Source organism: Notamacropus eugenii, chromosome 3 (genome assembly GCF_028372415.1).
Source record: "Notamacropus eugenii isolate mMacEug1 chromosome 3, mMacEug1.pri_v2, whole genome shotgun sequence".
Lineage (NCBI taxonomy): Eukaryota > Metazoa > Chordata > Mammalia > Diprotodontia > Macropodidae > Notamacropus > Notamacropus eugenii.
The window spans coordinates 473,754,184-473,778,911 of NC_092874.1; the positions used below are offsets into that span (position 1 = coordinate 473,754,184).

The 24,728-nt window shown below is 52.4% G+C and overlaps 1 protein-coding gene across 9 annotated transcripts in view; it reads left to right on the forward strand.

The window, feature by feature from the left end:
* TTC21A (tetratricopeptide repeat domain 21A) overlaps positions 1–22,787 on the forward strand; it is a 44,794-nt gene extending 22,007 nt beyond the window's left edge. Inside the window, exons 15-30 of one of the 9 annotated variants that reach the window (XR_011964823.1) lie at positions 2,068–2,306; positions 5,574–5,646; positions 5,754–5,864; positions 6,435–6,573; positions 6,792–6,895; positions 7,403–7,591; positions 9,074–9,184; positions 9,526–9,606; positions 10,082–10,163; positions 12,626–12,776; positions 13,393–13,554; positions 13,882–14,077; positions 14,994–15,218; positions 15,860–15,980; positions 19,425–20,001; positions 20,213–22,787. Coding sequence is in view for 8 of the 9 variants with exons in the window: in XM_072598951.1 (XP_072455052.1) it covers positions 2,068–2,306; positions 5,574–5,646; positions 5,754–5,864; positions 6,435–6,573; positions 6,792–6,895; positions 7,403–7,591; positions 9,074–9,184; positions 9,526–9,606; positions 10,082–10,163; positions 12,626–12,776; positions 13,393–13,554; positions 13,882–14,077; positions 14,994–15,218; positions 15,860–15,980; positions 19,425–19,579 (2,139 nt within the window). In the remaining variant the exon portion in view is untranslated. Of the gene's footprint in view, positions 1–2,067; positions 2,307–5,573; positions 5,647–5,753; positions 5,865–6,434; positions 6,574–6,791; positions 6,896–7,402; positions 7,592–9,073; positions 9,185–9,525; positions 9,607–10,081; positions 10,164–12,625; positions 12,777–13,392; positions 13,555–13,881; positions 14,078–14,993; positions 15,219–15,859; positions 15,981–16,451; positions 16,520–16,612; positions 16,912–19,424 lie in introns of those variants that run through there. The other 8 variants (XM_072598953.1, XM_072598951.1, XM_072598952.1 and 5 more) reach the window with 8 other exon arrangements.
* Positions 22,788–24,728: the final 1,941 nt, after the last annotated feature.

Genomic DNA, 24,728 nt, shown 5'->3' on the forward strand with positions numbered 1-24,728 from the left:
TGTCCTTGAACACCAGCATTAGGGAGTTTGAACTCTTAGAAGTGACCCGAGCCCAGGGATCGGCCCCAGGTGCTCTGCTCAGCCTGCCATAAAGGGTCTGGGCCAGGAGAAGTCATAGAGACAAGTCGGGAGAGATGGAGCCATTCTGTTCAGTTTGGTTCAGTTCAGCAGCCAACACTTCTCAGGTGTCTCCTCTGTTCAAAGTGCTTGGCTGGGTGTATCAAGTCGGCAGCCCCTGCCCACTGGGAGCTTACCTGCCCTGAGAGATGGGCAGCCCCAGAGGTGGGGGTTGGGGGCAGCCAGGTGGGTGGGCATCTCCCAAGACTGGCGGCCAGGTAGGCCAGTGCGGATGGGAGGGAGAGTGCATGGAGGGGGCACAGGTCAAGGAAGGCTGGGGCCTGGTGGACTTTGAGCGCCACACTGGGGCCTTTGGATTTTACCCTAGAGGCCATCAGAACCATTGGCGCTTCAGGAGAAGGAGACCTGCTCCTTAGGCAAATTGTTTTTACAAGGTGGGGCCTTGTGAAGTATGGACCCTAGCAGGGCGGTCCATCAGTTCAGAGGCTATTGCAAAAGAAAGTGGGGTCTAAGCAAGGTTGGAGGCTGTGTGAGTGGAGAGACATTGTGACTCTGAGACTTTGCCATTATGTGGACACTTCAGGGAGGAAAAGCAGAGGAATCCAAACTGGCCTGAGGAGTGGATCTGGGCCTAGAAGAAGGCCACCGTCTGTAGAAATAAGGGGGTTTTCAGGGACAGCAGCTTTGTGTGGGGGGGGGCAGGGAACAGGGAGAGAGAAGGTGATGAAGTGTTCGGACAGGCCCTGGGACATCAAGGCGGAGAAGTTCAGCTATCATGGGATTGATGTGGCTGGACAAGAACTTGGGAGGGAGATGAGGGCTGGAGGCATGAATTTAGGAAGCGTGACAGCACAAATGGGAGGTGACAGAGAGGGAAGACCAGAAGCCAGGGCAGACCATGGTGGACACCCCCCAGCTGGGGCTGGAATGAGGTTGATCCAGCAAAGGGGCAGACAGGCAGGAGAGGAAGCAGAGGTGAGAGTGTCCTGGAAGCCAAGGGAGATGAGGTGCGGTCAGCATGAGTGAGGGCCAAGGGAGGCTCCCCACACCCTGCCTCCGCAGGCCCCCTCCCTCTTTCCCTCTGGCTCTAGGCCAGTTCTAGCTGGTGCTCCTCACAAAGGCCCCTGGGCTCAGGACATGAAATTGCTCCTCATGACCCGTCATCACCCCCATAATGAAATCATGTCAGGGCCAAGACAGCAGCATCCTGCTAATGCCCCCAATCAATCCTGCCTCTGTCAGCAAAGAGGCAGATGGAGACTCAGCAAGACCCGGGTTCAAGGACCACCTCCACACTGACTAGCTGTATAACTGGCAGGTCACTTGGCCTTGGCCCCCTAAGGTGAAAGGTGGGTGCATCACAGCAGATGCTCATCTCCCTTAGTACAGGGAGGTCCACCATTGGAAGGCCACACACACGCACATACACACACACACACACACACACACACACACACACACACACACTCTCTCTCTCTCACACACACACATGTGCACACAAGCACACATGTGTATACCCACCATGTGCATGCATGACATTCACACACTCACATATAACACACATACATACTCATATATGTGCGCACATGTACACACACTCACATATACAAGCGCACACATGCACATACTCACGTTCACACATATACACAAACACACGCACACATGTGCACAAAAGCACGTACACTTACACACTCAACATGCACACACACGCACACACAAGTGCACATCCACATGCATGCATGCATGACATTCACACTCACATACAACACACATACATACTCACATGTGTGCACACATGTACACACTCAACATGCACACTCACATATACAAGCCCACACACGTGCACACACTCACACTCACACATATACACAAGCACACACATGTGCACAGAAGCACACACACTCACACACACACTCACACTCAGTACTCAGCAGTTTTCCCATCCTTCCTCATTTAATCGGGAGGGCTGTGTTTGCCTCATTATCCCAGCACGAAGCCACCAAGATTATGCAAGATGCGATAAATGAGTTCAGTGGCACCCCTGAGGAGATTCGGATCACCATCGCCAACGTGGACCTGGCCCTGAGCAAGGGCAATGTGGAAATGGCGCTTGGCATGCTGAGGAACATCACCCCCAAGCAGCCCTATTACACGGAGGCCAAGGAGAAGATGGCACACATTTACCTTCACACGCGGAAAGACATCCGGCTCTACATCAGCTGCTACAGGTAAGGCCAGCTTACTGTGGGGAGTGGGAGGGCAGGTCCTCACTGCTGCACACCCTCAGCATCGCCTCCAAGAAAGATCTGGGGGGCACGGAGGCAGGAGAGGTAAAAGCAACGAACCGTTTGGGGAAATCTCCCAGGGAAGCGCTACCAGCACCAGCAAGGGATGCTCCAGGTGACTCTGGCTCCTGCCCTGATGTCAACTTGGAGGGGGTCAGTGTACCCAGCCTCTGAGCTGCACAGCCTGGATGGGGCAGGAAGCCTCACCAGAAAGAGCTCTGCCCACCATTATAGGAGGGAAAGAGAGCAAGTTCATGGGAAAACCAGTCTCTCCTGAGGCAACTGGAGCGAACATGGTGCTGGGCCCGGAGTCAGAAAGACCCAAGTTCAAATCTGGCCTCAGGCACTTACTAGCTGTGTGACTGGGTAAGTCACCTCACCTCTGTTTGCCTCAACTGTAAAATGGGGATCATAGCAGCCCCTACATCTCAAGGTTTTTGTATTTATAAAATGCTTAGCACAGTGCCTAGAACATAGTAGGCATTCTAGAAATGCTTATCTTTCCCCCTTCCTCTGCCCAGCCTCCTCCTGGCAGAGGTGGGCAGAAGATAGGGTGTCTCTAGCCTCTCTGAAATGTCCCCGAGTAGCTGGCTCCTCAGAGTTCAGATTGGCCCTGGGCTTTCCCTTCAGAGATTTTCACTTTCCCCTCCTTCCTTCCCCCATCGGATTAACATTTGCTTGCAGAATGCTGGTTCTGTCTAATAATGCTGATTTAGGTCACGTTTTTACAGTTCTTTAAGGTGGCATCATCTGGGAAAGCCTTTAGACCTGGCTCAGAACAGGATTTTTTAATGTGTAAAATAAAATACATAAAATTACAAAGGTGACCAAGTTATGAAGAAATACAGTTGTCAAAATACTTCAATAAAAAAGGTTCCCAGGCCCCCGGGAAAGATCCCCTGGCATCTCAGAGAGTTTGTTGGAACACAGGAGGTAAGCGGCTCCTTCACACAGGGTCCCACAGCTGAGGCGGGGGCACAACATGGCCGTGGCAAAGGATACTCAGCTAGAGGAGTTCGGTGGTGTTAACTCCACATTCCCCACAAGTCCCAGAACATATCCTCCTGTGGGGCTGTCCTCCCCTTGACTGTCCTGCAGCTTTAGTGAAAGTGGTTCCTGGGGAAAGAAGCCCAGCTCCTCCTGGACCTTGCCTTCCCCTGCTCATTCGTGTCCGGACATTTCTCCCTTTAGTAAATACACACCTGGCCCTTCTGAGATGTGGGCATTTCTTGGGGTCTGGTGGTGGCAGAGTCAAGGGCTGGGTGAGGAAGGCACCCCAAGGGGTCACCTCTTCTCCAAGATACAGTCCTGGCCTTCCCCAGGAGGCTCCAGCTGCTTCTGACTCTGGAACGCTCTGGCTTAGTCCTTTCCATGTCCTCTGCAGTCTCAGTAACGGGGTGGGTTTTTAATTGAAGGACCCCAAATAAATGAATGAATGGCTCAATAAATGAATGAGTGAATGAATGAATGAATGACTGAAAACTTGTCAAGCACCCCACTGAGTGCTGGGGGTTCTTATACAAATCTATTAAGAATCCAGTGTTCTAAGAGAGGCCCAACACATTGGGCCAGGCAGGATTTCCCACAGAGTTTTGGCTCCGCCATTCTCCATCCTTGCTGTAACAGTCTTAGAGGTGAATATGGTGGGCAATGGAAGGTGAAGAGACTGACCTCAGGGTCGAGAGCCAAGAGCCAGAGGAAGGAGCTTCCCATGCTTTCTGTGGCCCTGGTGATGGCGATGCTGGGGACTGTATTGCTGGAAGATCAGAGAAGGATGAATGTACAGAACAGGAGGGCAGAGAAGACCCCCCACCCTCCATAAGCTCTGCCTTCTGTGAGCCTGCTCAGCAACCAGCTGCCTCCAGGACACAAAGAAGTCAGGCCTGGTGCCCTCAGAATGCCTAGATCTCCATCTGGAGGAGGAGGAGGAGGAGGAGGAGGAGGAGGAGGAGGAGGAGGAGGAGGAGGAGGAGGAGGAGGAGGAGGAGGAGGAGGAGGAGGAGGAGGAGGAGGAGGAGGAGGAGGAGGAGGAGGAGGAGGAGGAGGAGGAGGAGGAGGAGGAGGAGGAGGAGGAGGAGGAGGAGGAGGAGGAGATTTTCATCCTCCATGTCAGGGGCGGTCTGTGGCAGAGGGAAGCAGCCCTCCTGGCACACAGGGACAGAGCACTGCATTCAGCTGTTTCTGACATTTCCTGGCTGCACGACCAAGGACAAAACAGCTAGCTTTTCTGAATCTTGGTTTCTTTGTCTGTATAATGGAGCTAATTCCCTTCACAGAGTCATTGGGAGGATGGAATGAGGTAAGGTATGTCCCAGATGTTGCAACCCTTCAAATGGAGTGGGTTATTAAGGGTGGCCCCGTGGAGGAGCCACCTCCCTGGGGCCTGCCTCCTCTCTGTGATGTGTGACCAGGAGGCTGCAGCTAGTGACCTGGCTTCTGGTCCCTCCCCCAGCCTCGCACAGGACATTCAACTTCCAGCATGAGGAACAGCTTTCTTGTGGGAAGCAAAGACATCAGACAATCAACGAGCATTATTTGCTTGCTTTGTGTCAGACCTGTGTCAGGCGCTAGGGCAAAGATGTGGAGGTAGGAGATGGTGTGTAAGAAACCACAAGATAGAGTGGGACTGGCCTGTAGAGCAGAAGAAGGAGACTAACATGTAACTTTGGCCTTTGGCCCTGCAGTTAATCGGGAGTCACTGGAGTTTATGGAGGAGCCTGGGTTGCCGTGGTCAGCCCAATGAAAACAAACATGACCCATGTCGTCCTCCTATTTCTGACAAGGCAGTTAGCAGGAGGAGAGTCCTAAATTTAAACCAGATCACATAGTCATTGACCAGCTTGGATGTCTTTGGGTCTCAATTCCTCATCTGTCAAATGGGAATAACATTCCTCTTGGCCTCCTCACAGGTTTATTATGAAGTTCACTCCATCTAAGACTAGTCCCTTGCCTTCCCTGGACCTCAGTGTTCTCATCTGTAAAACAGGGCTGTTGGACCAGGTGCTGGAGAAGGTTTCTTCCAACTCTCACACTCTAGGATTGAATCTATGGGATGAAGTAATATGTGTGAAAGCTCTCTGACTACTCCAAAAGCCCCACAGGAACAAAAGGGACTCCAGTGGGGACTAGGTCTGCAGCCCTGGTGGTCAGCCATGCCCTAAGGCTGGGAGGCCCAGGGGTCTCCCTCATCTACTTGGGTTTCTTTTGCAGAGAACTCTGTGAACACTTGCCAGGACCCCACACCAGTCTCCTCCTGGGTGATGCCTTCATGAATATTCAAGAGGTGAGTGATTCTCCTGGGTCACTGGCCACCCCAGAGCCCCTGTTTTGTCATTGGAGGTGGGGCCAGAGGTGCTGGAAACACCTTTTCTTTGCACTCTCCCCTGCCAGCCCGAGAAGGCTCTGGAGGTGTATGATGAAGCTTACCGAAAGAATCCTCACGATGCCTCCCTGGTCAGCAGGATTGGGCAGGCCTATGTGAAAACTCACCAGTATAATAAGGTCAGCAGAGTCAGGGCCTGAGGGAGACGGGATCCTTGCTGTGGGAGTGCAATTCCTCCATCAGGGAGCCTTACACAAAGCCCCTTTTCCTTCACCTTCTTGTGTTGATGACGAGGAGCAGGTGTGCCCGGTAGAGGGATCCAGGAACCATCAGGAAGGGAAGGAGACCTAGGGCCCCAGAAGGGGGTGAGGCCTTCCTCTGGCCCATCCGCAAGGGTGCACACATGTACATATTCCAGACTTCAGGACCCTGCCCTCCAGCCAGGCTTTCTGTCAGCGCAGGGATAGGCACCAGCATGGGGATCCCTTGCTCAGACAGGAGGAAGGGATGCCTTCCCGGAGGATGTGGAGGAGAGAACAGAAAGATGTCAAGTGCACCTTCAGTCCCATGGGGGGCCCCAAGAACTGCGGCTACAAGCAGAGAACTCTCTGCTTGGACTCATGCATAAACCAGGGCCTGGCCAGTCAGGAGCCTTTTCTTTCCAAAACAAACAGGCCCATCCTGATGCCCAAGCACTCTCCAGCTCAGTTTGGAGGGGGACTACTGAGACCTTGTGTCTTTTTCTTTAGGCCATCAATTACTACGAAGCCGCGCAAAAGATAAGCGGCCAGGACTTCCTGTGCTGTGACCTCGCTGAACTGCTCCTGAAGCTGAAGAAATTCAACAAGGCAGAGAAGGTGCTGAAGCAGGCCCTGGACCATGACTTTGGTATGTGCCCTTGGAAGGTTTCCCTGCATCTCTGTGAGCTGCCTCATCGCCTTGGCTATCTGGGAATGGGTGGGGGAGAGGAGGCCACAGGATCCCTGCTGCTCCTGGGGGTCACCTTGGGGTCTGAGGGCAGCCTGTGTGCATGCATGGGGAGTGCACCCCCTCGTCCCCTGTTCCCCTGGGCGCCAGGACTTGGAGGACCTTTCTCTGTTTTCTAGTTAATGACATCCCTTCCATGATGAATGACGTCAAGTGTTTGCTTTTACTTGCTAAAGTGTACAAGAGTCACAAAAAGGAAGAAGTCATGCAGACCCTGAACAAGGTAGCGCCGGTGTAGATAAGAGCTCTGTCTCTGTCCATGTCTCACAAAGACCTGGGGTCGGGGGAGCGGAGCATGAGTGCTGGGCAGCTGGAGCCCAGTGAGCAGAGGGGACTGTGAACACTCACTATCCAAGGGGGAAGAGAAGCTCCTTTATGGTCTGGTGGGCTCCTCTGGTCCTTTACCACTCTGAGATTCTGCCATTGAGTTGCAAATCCTCAGGTGCCCTTGAGAGGCAGCACCTCCCACACTTGTTAGCTGTGTGACCCTGGGCAAGTCTCTCAACCTCACCTCTACAGAATGAGCACATTGATGGCCCCTCCATCACAGAGTTGTTCCGGGTCTATGCAGAATGCTTTGTGAATCTTATTAAGTCGCAGCAATGTCCTCTTTTGTTGTTATTTCTGACAAGGGTCCCCCTTGGCTGGCAGGCACTTAGAGGGGATGAGTGAAGGGCCCAGGATGCTGGTCAGCGCCTGACATTTGAATGTCCCCTGCTGGTCCCTGCAGGCCTTGGACATCCAGTCAAGGATACTGAAGCGGGTGCCGCTAGAGCAGCCTGAAATACTTCCTTCCCAAAAGCAGCTGGCCTCCTGGATCTGTGCCCAGTTCGGGGAGCAGCACCTCTCCGAGAAGGATTACCCAAAGGCTGTCAAAGCCTATAAGGACGCCCTGACCTACTCCCCAATAGACAACAAGGTGAGTGAAGGCTGCAGTGGGAACCAGCCTGAGCTGGGAGAGATTGATGAAACCCTGGGCTGTGCCTTGGCCCTGGCCAAGAACTGGAAGCAGTTCCAGGGCTGGGGCTGGGGTCGGAGCTGGGAAGGTCCTGCTCCTTCTCCTCTAGCTGGTCCCAATTTGCTCCTTGGAATCCTTCCAGAAGGACTGTCAATAGAAAAGTGGCATTTGTAATGCTTTTTTTTCCATAATGAAATTACTTTCCTTGTAATTCTAGATAGAGTTCTTGCGTAGGTACAAGGCAATCAGAGCCTGCCCTGGGAAGCCTCTCACACCACCTTCCATCTATTCCTCATGTGTCTTAGAGGCTGTCCCTAGTACACACTAAAAGGACATCTATTAAGCACCTACCAGGCCTGAGCCAAGCCCTGGGAATGCAACATAGTGCCGGCTCCATTCTGACCAGAGGAGCAGACAGGAAGACTGGACAGGAGCCTCACAAGGCTTGAACAGGGTTCGAGGAGGAGGCCTCTCCCACTCCCCTCCCCCAAATGGCCTTTTTTTGCATTCCATGCTATCTAGAGGTGGGAGCCATTGGCGTGTAAGGTATGGAGAGTGGCTCCTGGAGTCAGGAAGCCCTAGGATACAGCCCGGCCTGGGTCTGGGCCTCAGTGTACATCAGTGATATCACAGGCTCCCTACTCAAACCAAACCATGTGTCTGCGATGCTCCCTCTGCTAGGATGGCCTTAAGGCATCCCTTGCTCTGCTGCTGGAGTGGGGACTGAGGGTTTCAGGTCCCAGGCTCTCCTCACTGAGTTCTCCATGTCTCTCTCCCCTGGTGTAATGTAAGTTCCTTGAAGGCACAGACTGATTCATTTTTGCCTTTGAATCCCCAGGGCCTGGCACACAGTAGGTGCTTAATAAATGCTTACTGAAGGATTGATTGGAGAGATCCCCTTATGGAGAGTATAGCCATCCCCTGATAGCACATTTGAGACTCTGAGAGGCCTTTTTAGGATGATAATTTGAGTCATATCTGGATACACGTGAGTCACCTTCTTGTAAACAGGCTTAAAAAAGAAAGCAGAGAGGAGAGGAAGAGATGCAGACACACAGACCCCAGTGCTTTAGAGGGAGTCTGGGAGCCCCACCTCCCCTCTGGAAGTGCGAGGTTGGTCTCCCAAGAGGAGGAGTCATATGATTCCCTGTTCTATCAAAATAGCCCTGTAAAAGTATACATATTCTTGTCCCCATCTTAGAGATGAGCCAATGCAGGTGCAGACATCACAGATTTGGAAGTAGAAGGGGACCTTAGAGGTGATGTGGTCTCTAACATTCTCATTTTACAACCAAGGAGACTAAGGCCCAAGAGCTCAGCGTGTTGTCGTCCTCCTCCTCCCAATGGGCCTTTTCCTGGCCCGGCCTCTGTGCAGGTGAAGATGCCCCTAGCTGGCACTGGCCAGCGAGTGAGTGGGCTGAGCCATCGCCCTTGTCTCCCCAGGTGATGCTGGAGCTGGCTCAACTGTACCTGATCCAGGGGGACTTGGATGCCTGTGAGCATCACTGCACCATCCTTCTGCAGAGTGACCAGAGCCACGAGACTGCCTGTGTGGTAAGGACCCCCCAAGGCACCCCTCTCCCTCCAGATGAGGCTTCCTGCTTCTTCTCTCCACAGCGGACAGCTCTTCCCCCTTGGCACCAATGTCCAGGCAGAGGCAGGGCTTGCATTCAAAAGATCTCTTGGCTACTTTTTGCGCTGTGTTTCTTAAAAAGGATATCCCATAGGGGATAGGCAAGTAGGGAGTCCATACTGTCCCCACGGACAACTGGGGGGCTCTCCAGGGTCCCTCTAACCATACCCTCCCCAGCTGGGAGGCGTGCCCAGCTCTGGGCACTGGAGCCAGAGATGGGGCAGGGCCCGTTAATGAGCCTCTAAATAAATTAAATCCACAGACAATCCAAAGACCTCATGTCAGCCATGCTTCCTCTGCCTCTCCTTTCACCAGCAGACCTGTTTCAGAATTTCTAACTGCTGTGAGTCCTGCCCCCAGTCCTTGCCCCTGCCCAGCCTCAGGTGAGGGAGTGGAGGGAGAAGGAAGGAGGCAAAGAGCCTGGATACGGGGCCCTGCCTGCAATAGTCTCACCATTTACATGGGGAGGAGGTAGGAGATGGAGAGAGCACATCCTCCCGCTGCTCTTGGACTAAGCCCTCTGGGGAGGCCCTCCCCAGCTCCCAGGGTCCAGCTCCTTTGGGGCCAGAGTGATGGAAAAGAAAATGCTGGTAGGGAGTGAGGCTGAGGCCTCCTTTGGAGGACCCCCCAGGCCCGAGGAGAGAGCGAGCTCCAGCCACAGGACGGCTACAGGGAGGGCCGGAGGCAGCTGGCTGGGAGCACAGCCTCTGATGTCCAGTGGTTAGGGCTTACATTCTCCTGCTCTTGGTCTTCCGTTCCCAATGGGGCTCTCACAGATGGTGAACTGGAGGCTGAAAGGTACATCCCTTCTCTCATAGATGATGGCAGACCTGATGTTCAGAAAGCAGAAATATGAAACTGCCATCAATCTGTACCATCAAGTTCTTGAAAAGGCCCCAGGTAAGGAGCTGGGCTCTCCCTTTCCCTGGCCTGTTCTTCGCCCTGGCCCCGGGTAGTGCTGAATGTCCCACATATGCCTGGTCCCCCAGGAGCCTCAGTTTCTATTTGTAAAACAGGGATCAGAATTCCTTCCCAAGGGATGGAGAGATGCTCCTACAGCCAAGAGGGATCTGGGGCTGCACTAACAGGAGTCCAGGGTCGGCAGGGAGGAGGGGGAAGCCTCCTATGCCAGACCCTCATCCGGATGGCAGTAGCCTTTAGTCCAAGCATCGTAGAGGGACATGGAGGACCAGAGTCCATGCAGAGGAGGGCACCAAGTTGGGGCGAAAGCTCAAAGCTGTGCCATTCAAGGCTGGGGGGAGAAGTCATAGGTGTTTAGGTTGGAGAAGGGCAGGGCAGAAGCAATGCCTCTCCTCACATCTGGAAAGGGCTGCCCCGAGGAAGGTCAGGCACAGCCTGCTTAGTTTTCTCTGTCAGGAATGGGGAGACGTTCCAGAGGAGCAAACTCTGGCTCCATTTGTAGAAAAGCTTCCTAAAGGTAGAGCTTCCTTGGGAGGTAGGGAGCTCCCCACTACTGATAGGCTTCTAGGGGCATGCTCCAGGGCGAGTCCTCTGCTAGCTTCTTCCTGTTGGCCAGGAGAGAAGCAACTCTGTCTATCAGAAAGGATGTTGGGCCAGAGACCTGGATTCTGAAACCTGCTAGTCATGCGCCCTTTAGCGAGCCACTTAACTTTTTGTGCCTCAGTTTCCTCATCTGTAAAAGCACCTTCATGCTCCAGAGCGATAGTTCAGGGCAAATCTCATTTCATGCCTTTTAGCTCATGGAGTTGCTACTTCCATGCACATGACTCCCAGATCCATGGGTCCTGCCTCAGTCTCTCTTCTGAATGCCAGTCTGGCATCTCCAGCCAGCTCCTAGGATTCCCCTCCAAAAGTTACATCAACACTTCACATTTAGCATGTCCAAAATGTAATGTGTCCCACTCCCCATTCATCTCATGAAGATGCAGGAGGAGTAGCTTTGGGGGAGATAGAATGAATTCAGTGTTAGACATGTTCTGTGGCCGCTGCCCACCAGACATGTGGGTACAGAGAGCCATCAGGCAGCTGGTAATGGGGCTGGAGCTCAGCTGAGAAACCAAGGCTTGGTACTGAGCTCTGGGTAATCTCAGGGGTCTGATGGATTCACCTCCAGTCATAGAGAGTGCCTCCTGGAGTCCCATCTGTCACCTAGGAGAATTCGCTGTGACCTGACTCCCCCTACTCTGCCCAAAGGCCTTATTTTGCTCCCCAGGGCAGGATTGGCTGCCCCTCCCCACCAGGATCAGCCATCAGAGGCAGGGGCTGCTATGCAAGGCCATCTGGGGTCCCATTCTCGATGCGTCCCCTGATCTCATTTCTCCTGTCCTGCACAAGCCCTTCAAAACCTGGGCCAACATTCTGCAGTGACATGTGGCATCTCTTCAGTCCCAAAGTCAGCAGAGTGTGCAGACATGCTCTCCTCCCAGGCCTTTTCTTCAGCCCTCCCTCCTCCTCCTCACCCACAGCTCTTACTGCAGCTACGCAGCTGATAATGGTCACCAACCTCAAAAAACCTGAACCAGGGCTAAGGCTTCATTTTTCCTGACAAAGCAGTCCCCATTCATAGACACAAAATGGCAGGACTCAAAGGGCTGTCAGAGGCCACCCAACCCAATTCCTTCATGTGACAGTGGGGGAAACTGAGACCTAGAGAAGTTACATACTTTCCCCAAGGCCCTGCAGCTAACTCACGGGCAAAGGGCCATAAACCCTAGTCCCAAGGCTCCCTGAGTCCTGATTTTCCTCAGTCTCATCAAAAAAACACGGAGGAAAGTGAAAGAATCAGTGGCTGGAAAGGGTCCTTCCCAAGCCCCTCCCATCTCTTGGCTCTTCTCCATGTGGCTTTGGAATGGAAGCAGAGCTCTGAGGTGACCCATGGAGAGTTGGGTCACCTGAGCATCCCTGGGGAGCTCTACCAGGCCAGGAAGTAGAGGCAGATCCAGCACAGAGGGGGAGGGGGACCTGGTCCAACTCAGCCAAACCTCTCCCCAACGGGAAAAGTCACATTTACAGTATAATTTCTGATGCCAAGTGGAGCTGGGGGAGAGGTGTGAGTGGGTCTGGTCTGTTGGCCCCAGAGCAGCCATCCAGCTGAGATCCCATGGTCCTTTGTTGCATCTTCCTGGGGGTTGGAGGGAGACAGGTCTGACCTCCCCCATGAGCACTCGATATAGGTCATCCAAGATTTTCTTAGGCAGTAAGAGCCAGAATTTGAACCCCAGGTTTCTGACTCCAGCTTTAGTCCTGGTTCCACTGTATCACATGGCCCTCACCAGGGTGAGCCCTAGGGCTTTGCCCCTGCTGGGTCTCTCCTCCACCACACCAACCCTCTGCCTCAGAACCCAGGATGCTGACTCTGCCCTTTCTGTGTCTCATTTAAGACAATTTTTCAGTGCTGAACAAACTGATCGACCTGCTAAGACGGAGCGGGAAGCTTGAGGATGCCCCAGCCTTCTTTGAGATGTCCAAGAAAGTGTCCAGTCGGATTCCGCTGGAGCCAGGTTTTAACTATTGCAAAGGCATTTATTGTTGGTACGTTGGTATATTTCTATCGGGGTCTCTGGCCTGGGGCAGGGCTGGGGGCAGGGGCAGGGCTGGTCACTGAGCAGCCTCTGCTGCTCTCTAGCACCGGCTGGCTACAGCACCTGGCCCCAACCCATTAACCAGGCTCAAGACCAAAGTTGTCAGCAGCCTCAAGGCTGCCCCCTTCTCTCCCTTAGAAAAGCATTGTGGGGTTCTTACCTCAATAGGGATAGAGGGAGTAAGGTCAGAGCCTGGGATTTTATCAAAAGAAGGAAGTCCCAGGTGAGGAAGTTCACTCTCCCAACACCAGCTGCCACTGCCATCCCCAGGACCCCTGAGAAGTGACTTAATGGTCACTCAGCCAGGATGTGTCAGAAACTGAGACTGGGCCATGCAGCCTAGGGGGAGAAATCCAGCACATAAGTGGAATGGATATGGCAGTGAAGGGCTCAGACTTGCCTGAGCAGGCAGCAGGTAAATAATAATGATGGCGAAGGCACCACAGGGTATTGGAGATGACTGTTTCTTGGACAGTGCTGACCAGCATTCAGGAAAGCCCTGGATCATTAAGATCTGCATGGCTTGGCATTGCCAGTCAGCACCCTTGCTTCTGTCCGCTCCCCAGGCACGTTGGACAGCCCAATGAGGCCCTGAAGTACCTCAACAAGGCCCGCAAGGACAGTGACTGGGGCCAGAGAGCCACCTACAACATGGTGCAGATCTGCCTCAACCCGGACAATGAGATCATGGGGGGAGAGGCGCTGGAGACCCTCACCATGGAAAACAGGTGACTCTTTGGCCATCAGTCCCCTGACCCTGGCCCAGGAGGGGAGGCCTAGGCCCTGGCCAAGAAGGGGAGCCCACTCGGTCCCATCCTGGAAGTGGGAATCACTAGGCCTATTCTGGGAGGGGTGGCCCTCAGCTCAGTCCAGGAGGGGTGGCCCTCAGCCCAGTCTGGAAAGGGAGCCCCTCAGCCCTGGTCAGCTGGCCCCTCTAGGGCAAACCCAGCTGGACCCTGGAGGTAAGACAGCAGTCCCAGGGCAGGGCCCTCTCCAGGTGCACAAGAATGACCCTTTAACATGACCCATGTACACCATTCATTCTCGATCACTAGCAGTTCCACAGAGAAGAAGGAGTCTGAGCAGCACGGGGTCCGCACTGCAGAGAAGCTCTTACGAGAGTTCTACCCTCACAACAAAGAGGGACAGGACCAGCTGAAGATGCTGCAGAGTTACTGCCTTCTGGCCACCAAGGAGAAGGCCAACGTGGAGACAGCACTGGGGGCCTTCATTGAGATCGCCCAGATGGAAGTGAGTGCCTGCCCGGCCATCTAGGCCGAGCTGGCCAGGCTGAGCCATCTGGGCTGAGCACACACAGAGCCCAGGATCACAGACACGATAGGGGCCAAAGTGCCCTCAGTGAGGCCCTCAGGTTGGAAGGAGCTTCTGGGGCCACTGCCCCTTAACCTCCCCATGTCCTCTGGAGACAGGACCCTGTAAGACCCTCTGCAGGCCCCGAACACATCAGTCGGGGCTGCCAAACTTGCCCTTGTCCCCTGGAAGCATCTGCCCTTCACCCCAGAAGCAGCTAATGTCCTGTGCTCTCTGCTGCTGAAGGGCCCTAAAAGGACCATTAGACATATGGAGCCTCAGTCCTCTAGGGGATGGGTGTGTGTGTGTGTGTGTGTGTGTGTGTGTGTGTGTGTGTGTGTGTGTGTGTGTGTGTGTGTGTGTGTGTGTGTGTGTGTTGCTCCCTGTCTGTGAGTATATGTCTCTCTGAATTGTTTGGTGGGTATATGATGCCCAGAGATTACAAGGGAGCACCAATGCCCCTGGACCCAACTGGAGGACAACCTGGCGCTCAGCTAGCACAGGAGATCTCTGCCTACCTGGCCTCCCCCAGTCAAAGATGCCTAGAGGACACAGAGGGTTAGCAGCCTGGGCTCTGAAGGATGGCATGGAGTTATTCAGAGAGCACAGCCTTGGCATGCTGGGTCTGAGGGGAAGGTTTGTAGGATGGGCCATTGCCTAGGGAAGGACCTAGGCAGCTGACAAAAGGTGTTGGGACTCTGGACACCCAGGCTAGGAGTAAGAGTGAGTGTTGGGTAGCTTTGGCATCCTCTCTGAGGCAAAGAAAGCCATGTGCTGTGTCCCCAGGACCCAGACTCTCAGGGCATGGGGCTTCTGGATGGAGTGGCATGGGGTCCTTGGGGGCTGTGTTTTCCAGAAAGAAAGTGTCCCAGCCCTCCTGGCGATGGCCCAGGCTTACATGATCCTGAAACAGATCCCAAAGGCCCGCACTCATCTCAAAAGGCTGGCCAAGGCTCCCTGGGCCCTGGCCGAGGCCGAGGACCTAGAGAAGAGCTGGATACTACTGGCTGACATCTACTGCCAAAGCGGCAAGTTTGACATGGCTTCTGAACTCCTGCGCCGCTGTGTGCAATACAACAAGGTAGGCTGGGGCACACTGCCTGAGGGGCAGGCCTTGAGCACCCTACCTGGTAAAGGAATCTGACCTGAGATCTCCCTGACCTCTCTACCAAGGCCACCCAGAACCCGAGAGCCCTAGTGATTTGCCCAGGACCACTGGGCCAGACCAGGTCAGAGAAGGGACTCAGGTCTTTCTGGCTCCAAGGTCAGCTCTCCATTCACAATGCACTGCCTGCTTTTAAAGTGGGGGGTATGGAGGGAGTCCCAAGAGACTCTTTCTCGTGTAGGAGATTTCTAAGCACCATCCATGTGCACTCCCATCTCCTCTCCCATTGATGCAAATCACATACCTGCAAAGAGAGTTGGGCATCACTGGACAGATGAGGAAACTGAAAGCCAAAAAGAAAGTGTGACTTACCCAAGGCCCTACAACTGGTTAGGGTCAGAACAAGGAGCCTCCCAGGACAGCACAAAAGTGAGGAAGCCTGGAAATCCCAGCCAGGAGTGTGCTGCTGGCCATTTCTGCCTCTGTCAAATGAAAAGTTTAGACTAGAGCCAATCTAAGGGCCAAGCCAGGCTGCCAGAGCCAGAGTCACTCCTTCCCTGCAGACCCTGTTGTGGAGGCCCAGCCTTGGCCCTCTGTAACAGGCGCTATCTTTGCAGTCATGTTGTAAAGCCTACGAGTACATGGGCCTCATCATGGAGAAGGAACAGTCCTACAAGGACGCAGCGAGCAATTATGAGCTGGCCTGGAAATACAGCAACCGTGCCAACCCTTCCATTGGTGAGCCACTGTGTCCTGTTCCCCATGGCCCCCCGCTTTGACAAGACTCCCCTCCAGTGGTCTGAGGGTACTGAGAAGTCTGCACAAACCATAGTTTACTCTACCATCAGACAAGCATGCCTGAGCTGGACTGATCTGGGCTGGGCCTGGCTGGGCTGGGGCTGGCTGGGTCTGCCTAGGCCTGATTGGAATGGGCCTGGCTGGGCAGAGCCTGGCTGGACTGGGACTGGCTGGTTGGACTTGGCTGGACCTGGCTGGGCTGGACTGGACCAGGCCTGACTGGGCTGGGCTGGACTGGGCCTGGCTGGGCTAGGCTAGACCTGGCTGGGCTGGGGCTGGCTGAGATGGGCCTGGCTTTGATGGGCTGGGCTGGGCTGGGCTGGGCCCTCCAGGAGCCACACAAGAGTCTGGAAGGGGGGATGGAGGAGACTGTAGACAGTGCCAGGCTGTCACTTTCACTTTTTTCTCCAGGTTTCAAACTTGCTTTCAACTACCTGAAAGATAAAAGATTTGTAGAAGCCATCGAGGTTTGCCACAGTGTAAGCTGCCTCTTTGACCTAAGACCAATTCCTGCCTTTGGTCCAGTGGGCAAACTCACCCTAATGGTGGTTTCCCCCTCCCTTGGTCCTTAGGTACTGAAGGAGCACCCCAACTACCCGAAGATCAGAGAAGACATTCTGGAAAAAGCCCAGGGGTCCCTGCGGCCCTAGCTGGAACTGGGGCTGGGCACTGGGGACCAGTAGGCACTGAAAAGGGAACGATAGATTCTTCCTGCTGGACAGGGCCCAGCCTAGATGAAGATGGGAGCTGGGGTGTACAGAGACCTTGTTGAAAGAAGAAAGCAGGACCTTCCCTTCATCAAGGCTGGTCTGGGGACACCTGCACTATTAGAATTTGAAGTCTCAAAGACCACATGATCCTTCTCATTCTATACTCTGTACCCAGTTGGCTTTGTTGGTTTTTTAATAGCAAAATATGAGTATTTTCCACTAGCTGAAAAAAAAAGAATTGGTCACTAGGAGATCTAAACCTTTTTTTTTTTGAGATCACAGAATTAAGAGTAGGGAGACCTGACTCTTTGACCTAGAACTTTAGGTCCCTTTCTCTCTATGGGCCTCAGTTTATCCATCTATTAAAAAAAGAGGGGAGGAGAGATTGGACTAGATAATCCTCTAAGGTCTCCTCACAATCTAAGATTCAAAAATTCAAGGTTTTCATCTCATTTCTTGCATTTAATCTTTAATGTGATCACAGGGTCATAGATGTTAAGCAGGGAGAGACCATCTGGTGATCTGGTCCAACACTCTCCTTTTTCATTTGAGGAAACCAGAAACCAGAGAGGTTTAAGTGATTTATCCAAGGTCACCCAGGGAGAAGATCAGAGAGCTGGGATTATGTCCAGGACCTCTGCCAAAATACTTTGTTTACAATATCCAGAATGTGCTCCGAGTGTGGTACATCTGGAAGTGTAACAGAGAAAGTGTAATCTTAGCAGCCCCTGGTCTAAAGTCCCACCTGCCTTGTCAATACCTGGACCTCCTTCTCAAACATCAGGCCTCTCATCCTAGCAATGGGGGAGGGAGAAAAATGATTCCAGTAGGGTGACGGTGCTTTGTTAAACTCAGAATTCACCTCAGATCAACTCAACCAGCATGATCTGAGGCCTGAGACTTAGCTGAAAGAAAGGGGGTTTGAACCTTAGAGCAGGGCCAAGTGAATGAGGAAACACCAGAGCTGTCTCCAAGCATGCCAGGGGCTGTTAGTTGGGGGAGGGGCCAGTGGGCAGAACCAGGAGGATGGAGGGAGAGTTGTAAAGAAGAAAATGACCTGGCTGCCTGTCAGGGAAATCAGAGATATCCGGAAGCACAGAGGCAGCCCCCGAGTGCAGGGGGCTCCCCACCACTGGAGGTCTGCACAAGCCAAGGCTAAAGGAGGCAATGTTGTATGTAGCAGGAAGGCCTGATGGGGTGGCCTGGACTGAAGGGTAACTGGGCTTGGGAGAGAGTGATCACCTGTGCTCTCCCTGCTCCCTGCCCTGCCCAAAGCAAATGCTCTTTTCTGTGCCTGGATGTTGTTAGGGGCTAGAGGAGTCGGAGAGGTTAAATCAAAGGAGCAGCATCAAAACTGTTCTCCAGACCTTCACCACATATGTCCTTGGGTCCTTTGGATAGTTTGATGCTGTAGTGAAATAGAGAGAGAGAGAGAGAGAGAGATAGGCCCTTGTGTGCCTCTGTTGGTCACAGGGAAAAGGAAGGCTCCCCCAGCCGTGAGCTGTGTGCCCACTGTCCTGGGGCACCTCTCACCAATGTGTGGGATACACATCTAATAGCATGGTGCTAAGGAAGATGGGGCAGGGGTAGTAGATAGGACCTTGGATTGGAGACCAGAGCACCGGGGATTGGTCCTGCCTCCGCCCATAACTAGATGTGTAATGCTTGCAACACCACTTAAGCAGGTCAAGACTTCCCTCAGCCAAGAGTGGGGCTGTGAAGCCATCCCCTCAAAAGGCTTCTAAAGTCTGAGAAAAAAAATGATTGTGAACTACTTGTGTAACTGGTGTGGATCATATGTTAATGGATGTTTATTCTGGCAGTATCTCGATTTGAGGTGACTTTTAGGATAAGCTTGTACATGTGATGAGGGTGTGAGGAAGCTGTGACTTGATGCATCTATACTGTAGGGGGCCCTCATGTCCAGGCACCACCTTGAGGGCATTTTAAAGGGAGCTTTCATGGTGCAGTGGAGAGGTCACTGACCTGGTCTCTGCTTCTCATTCACAGGCAAGTCTCCCACACTGTTTCTGGGCCTGTTTCCTTATCCATTATCTTAACTCATTACCTTCTCTGGCTCTAGCTATATATTCCTTATATGGAATAGATGGGCTCCAAGGTCCCAGGTTCTAGGTCTAACATCCTATGACACATGGCAGAGCTTAATAATTAGAAAGGAACATGGTACCAGGGCCAGAGCCCAACTCTAGATTCAGGGAACCCACATCCTGCCACTGATGCTTTGGACCTGCATGACTCAGGACACCTCCCTGGGACTCACCTTCCCCATCTACAAAATGGGCAGTTGAAGTTGATGGTGCCTTAGATCCAGGATCCTCTGAAACCAGTTCAGAGCTTTGCAGACACAGGGGTTTAGACCACGCTGTTGGTCCTGGCTACGGTTCATTAGATGCCTAGTCCTTGGCCAAGCCTGGTTATACCCCCTCCTGCCCCCACCCCACCTCAGTAATACCAGCCTTCCCAGGAAACTATTCCATCATCTTTTTGCTTTCCAAAGACGACCTTCATTCACCATGTGGTTCTGAGGAACACTTTATGACTAAAAGCCCAACTTCTGGATTCCCCATCTGTGGGTTTTTTTCATCTAGAGTTCCCCCGTTCCTGCGATGTTGTCCATCAACAATAATCACTTGGGTTTCTGTGGCTCCTTCAGGTGCCTGGAGCAATGGCTTCTGTTCACATGAGGAAGACGGCTGGAGGCTTATGGTCCAGATGCGAGAAAGGACTCTCCTGGTGTCACACGGCAGCACACGCCAGAGAGGAGCTTCAAGGGCCAGTTCTGGTTTCACACTGCTGCTGGTGTTCTAACCACCTGCCCAGGAGGAAAAGTTGACTTATCAATGCCAACCTGGGGGAGGGATCATTTTTATCTTTTTTTAAACGCAAAAGTGGGTGCCAAATCACTTAGCTGTCCAGGCCTCACTTTGCTGCTTCCTTGAAAAGTCCTAATTTGTTGGTTCTCTAACATCCTCAAGGGGCCTCAGAGGTAGGCGAGCCTCCACTGGCACTGAAGGCAGCCACCAAGAGCCTCATCTCCGGAACATTTCCATTCCTCAGTCCCAGCCAGACTCTAGCAGCACTCCTGAGCACCAAGTCCCTGGATCATGGTGGCTGCTGGGGCTGTAGTGAGCCACAGGGGTCTGAATAAGGCCATCCTGCTGGGGAGGGCATCCACCCCTCTCTTCTGTAGCCCAGCAGACTCAGCCTGGCCAGCTTGGGAAGGGAAAAAGGTGGGCTTTGGGATCTCATAGGCATCTGTCAGGTACTATAACAGTGAGGGCCGTGGGCTGGGAGACCAGCAGAGAATGCTGGAACGGGGCCTGATGCACTGATCACTAGCCCTCTTTACTTCTGAAAGGAGGGAGGACATCTGGGACTGCTTCCTGGGGCTTTTCAGGCCTGGAGCCCACTGTATCCCTCAAAGCTTCCTTATACACACAGGTGGAGCAGACCATCTCCAAAAGAATATTTAGGAGTCCCAAAGACCCCAGTGTCTGAAATTCCATCATGAGAAATGCCTTCCTTTGGCTGCAGGATATGAACTAGGTACACAGAAGTGTGAGCATGTGTGCCGGGGATGAGTGGGCCCAAACAGGAAACCAGCTGGGGCACAGGATAGACATTCCCCAATTAAGTCAGGGTGGCTGATGTCTACAGAGAACAACTTCTGATGAGTGGGGCTTCTTTGGGAGACCAAGATAAAGGAAGAGAAAACATGATGGAATGAGGACCCCCATCATGAATCCTAAGGAAAACCCAGAGCAGAGTTTCAGAGGGTGGGGGACCACACCAATGAGCCCTTTGACCTAACATGAGTATTTAAGTGACCCTCCAGGAGCCAGGGAATCTTCCTTTAAAAGCAGCCATTTGGAGTGGACCCCAGTGTGGGGGTGGGCTGAACCAGCCTTTCTCCCTGTAGTCATCTGGAAGATAAAGCCATCTTATTTCTAATCCAAATCTAGGCTGTTTGATGAAATGTTTGGGGTACCTTCCTCTCATTTCACTTTTAAAATGAAAATAATTCCATAGCACTCATGTCATGGGTCCAGTGTGGTCCCTTAAAAGGGATCTGCTTTCCCCTGCTTGCTCTGGCCCCTCTTCGGTCCAAAAGGAGATTCAAATTAAAATGTAATTGGGAAGCATTTAACAAAATAAATATTTCGTTTATTTATATATTTACAATAGAACTAGAAATGTTAATATGTGGTTCTCTTAAGTCAGGAGAAGGCTGGAGGAGACCCTACCCACCCTGCACTGCTACACTCCAGAGTTTTCATCCAGGAGTAGCGACAACTTGTCACTTAGGTGTCCAGCCACACCTCTCTCTGGTTCAGCTAGTTATCAAACCTCAAGATTTAGCCAAACAGTTTAATTATACTAGTTAAAGCTTGGTAGAATCAAGATAACATTAGCCACTTGTATCACAAAATGTGACATCTCAAATGCTTCCCAGCTAGGACTCCCAAGGCAAACCCAAGTCCCCAAGTGGAAGTCCATGTCCTCTCCCTTCTGACTGACTTGGAGGGAGTGAGACCCAGGAAGTTCATTTACTTAGTAAAAACAACTACATTGACTCACACACCAGAGCAGTGGGACTGTAATCATCAATTACTTGAGTTAACTCACTTATTACCAGTGTAGCCTGAAGTCCTCCCTCACCCTTGTTGGGCCTGTATGAGCAGTCATGACAAGTAACAACCTCACTGCTCCTAGGCCACTGTCTGTGCAGACCACCCTCCTCTGCTGCCCACACAGGGGCCCGCTGATGAGAGCCAGCAAGAGCTAACAATAATAGCACTGAAATAGCACTTCAAACTTTGCCAAGCGCCTTAAAATATGTCTGCACAACCCTACAGACCCATGAAATAGAAAACCCACTGACTTGGTGCCACAAGCATGGGCATGGCAGGGGAGAGGCCAAACATGTCTCTGTGTCTGACCTTCAGGACTTCCCCATCATAATAATATGCCATGCCCTGAATCTGCCACCTTCCTGGCATTGCATTGACTGGTTGGGCTTGTGTTGATTAGAGTCTTCCCAAGTTGTTTATTTTCACAATGTTCTAATACTCCCATTTTGTAGATGAAAAAATTGAGTCCCAGAGAAAGGGGAAGAATTTCTCTCAAAGGTCCCAGTGATAATGGATACTAAAATGAGGGTTCAGGTGTAGTCCAGAATCGCAGGCTCCCAGGGGCCACTCCATCCTGTGCCTCCTGGAACAACTTTGGAAGATGTAAGAATTCTGTTCAATGAGATGACCATTCATTAGTCCAGAAGACTGAGGACAAGGGAGGTGGTAGACTTGGGGTACAGAAGGAGGCATCCATTTTTGGACAAGGCCAATAAGGGCCAATGAATTGACTTTGCTCGAGTACACATCTTTGTTATAAAGGTTTTCTTTTCAGCTAGGGTAGAGGAGAATAAATGAGAAATTAAATGTTTGTTAATTGAAAAAAACTTAGTTTAAAAAATGGGAGTGTTGGACGAGGTGACCTTAAAGGTCCTTCGCAGCTCTAACATTGTATTATCCATTACAGGAGTTCTGGATCTGTTTGTAGTCAGAAACCCCTTAGGTAACAGTCTGGTGGAACCAATGGACCCCTTCTAAGAATGATGTTTTTAAATGCAAAAAAAAAAAAAGCAAAGAATTTACAAGGGAAATCAGAGTAGTATAAATAAAGATCCACTTGTTTCCTATCCAAGTTCAAGGGGCTTGTGGATTCCAGGATAAGAACCTATGATCTGAGAAGTTCCTTCCTTCATCTCTGCCTGCTCTGTTTCTGACCCTCCCCTCAGCTGCCTTCCCACCCTAGGGGTTCCCTCTCCTGCCCCCTTCTCCCGGCCATCTTGATTCAGGTGGTTCAGGGCCTTCCCTGCCCCCAATCCATTTTAGAATGTAAGTTCCTTGCAAGGCCATTTTCCCCCGCTTTGTCTCGTAGTTGTATCCCTGGCCCTTAACACAGAGCTTGGCATGTAGTAAGTGCTTAATAAATGCTTGTTGACATGATCTGACAACCTCTCTAGGTCTCAGATTCCTCATCTGCAAAACTAGGAGGCTGAATTCAATTCCTTCCAGCTGTGTGTCCCCTAAGACCCTAGGAGTGTGTCTCAGCACCAAGGCAGGATTCACTTGTCATTAGCTGAGCTCACCACCAGAGGGAAGCAGCACTCCACAGAGACAGCCCCTACTTGGGTCTGGTCCCCAGGATGGGACTCCAGGATGCTACAGGACACAAAGGAGATCCTCTCCCCTCCAACCTGGGGGGATATGGGCGGCTGGGGGTATGTGACCCTGGACAAGTGCCTTCACCTAGCATCAAACAAGATAATTTGAACTTTGTAAATCCAAGGATGGCTATCTTCACATTGGAATGAACCAGTGGTCCAGAGTCGGTGGGTCACAATGGCTAGGGAGCACCCACCTGGAGCACTGTGACTGATGAAGCCTGGCTAGTTGAGTGGAAGAGTCCAGGCAATGGGCACAAGGAAAGGAGAATTTGCCTATGGATGGGGGGCATTTCCTGAGCCTTCGTGAGCTGCGTTGGGAAAGAAAGTACCTACCGAGTCTCAGAGTATGCCTGACTTCACGCCCCAAGGGTGCATGGGGGGGGGGGGAAGGAGGGGGGGCAGGAGGGTCAGAGAGGGACAGGGCAGGGTGCTGGGCCAGGCAGAGCAAGCTGAGGTGAACTCTGAGAGCCAGGGCTAGACTAGAACCTGTGGGGGACAGGGGCAAAGGGGCTGGATTGCCCTATCAGCCACATAACAAGGCCTCTCCTGGGCAAAACACTCCAGAAATGTTTAATTGAACTTCAAGGAACAAGAGAATGAGATGCCCAGAGTTTTCGTAACAGGGCATTAAAGCTGGTCCTAGAGTTAGGAGGACCTGAGTTCAAATCCCACCTCAGGCAACTGACACTTACTAGCCTTGTGACTCTGGGCAAATTACTTAACCCTGATTGCCTCATCAAAGACAAAACGAAACAAAACAGCCCATGCTTCTTCAGCCCAGAAAACCTGTGAGCCAAAATATCGGAGGAGTTCCCGAGACCGTGATAAACGGGAGTGAAGGGCCAGCACTTCCACCCATCGATCCCCAAGGCCCAAGAGGCAGGACCCCACTCAAAGCTACTACAGCAGGCAGGACAAGGACACGGCTCCCCCTGTCAAGAAGGCTCCTGGCAGGTACCAAGGGTGAGGGCAGCTGCCTGCTCCTCAAACTGTCAAGGAGAGAGCGTGGATACTTTGTAATCTGGGAGGATGGACAAGAGGCTCCAGAGAGACGATACATGCATAGTGTGCTTATAGTCTGCAACACATTTTGTGAATATAGAGCTGGGCCTGGACGCAGGAACACTTCAGTTCAAATTCAGCCTCAGATATTTACTGTGTGACCCTGGGTAAGTCACTTCACCTCTGCCTCAGTTTTCTCAGTTCTAAAATGTGGATGAGTCCCTACCTCAAAAGGTCATTGCATGGCCTAGTATAGAGGAGGCTTATTCCCACTACTGTATCCTTTGAGCCTCATGACAGACCTAGAAGGTAAATGCTATTACAATCCCCATTGTGCAGGTGGGGAAACTGAGACCAGAAAAAGCTATTTCCCCCAAGTTCAGCAACCATTGTACACCCTGAGTCAGTGAGCTGTCTGACCCAAGGCAGGAAGGGTGAGAAGGGTGGGAAGGCTGTGGCCTGAGGACCCTGACGCTCTCCCCTCCCGGTGCTACTATAACTTTATGGCTGGAATCCTGTGGGCCTTTCAGAGGAGCACGGTTTCCCTAGTGAGGCCAAAGGAATGGCGTGGGGGGGGGGGGGGGGTGCTGGAGAGAGAAGGACGGAACTAAGCCCAGGTCTCTGGCTTCCAGGGCAGAGGGGACTCCTGTCTTTTCCTAGGGGATTAAAGGACAAGGGAGAGGGAGAGAGGCCAGCCCAGCTCCAGGCTCCCATGTGGATCTGAGG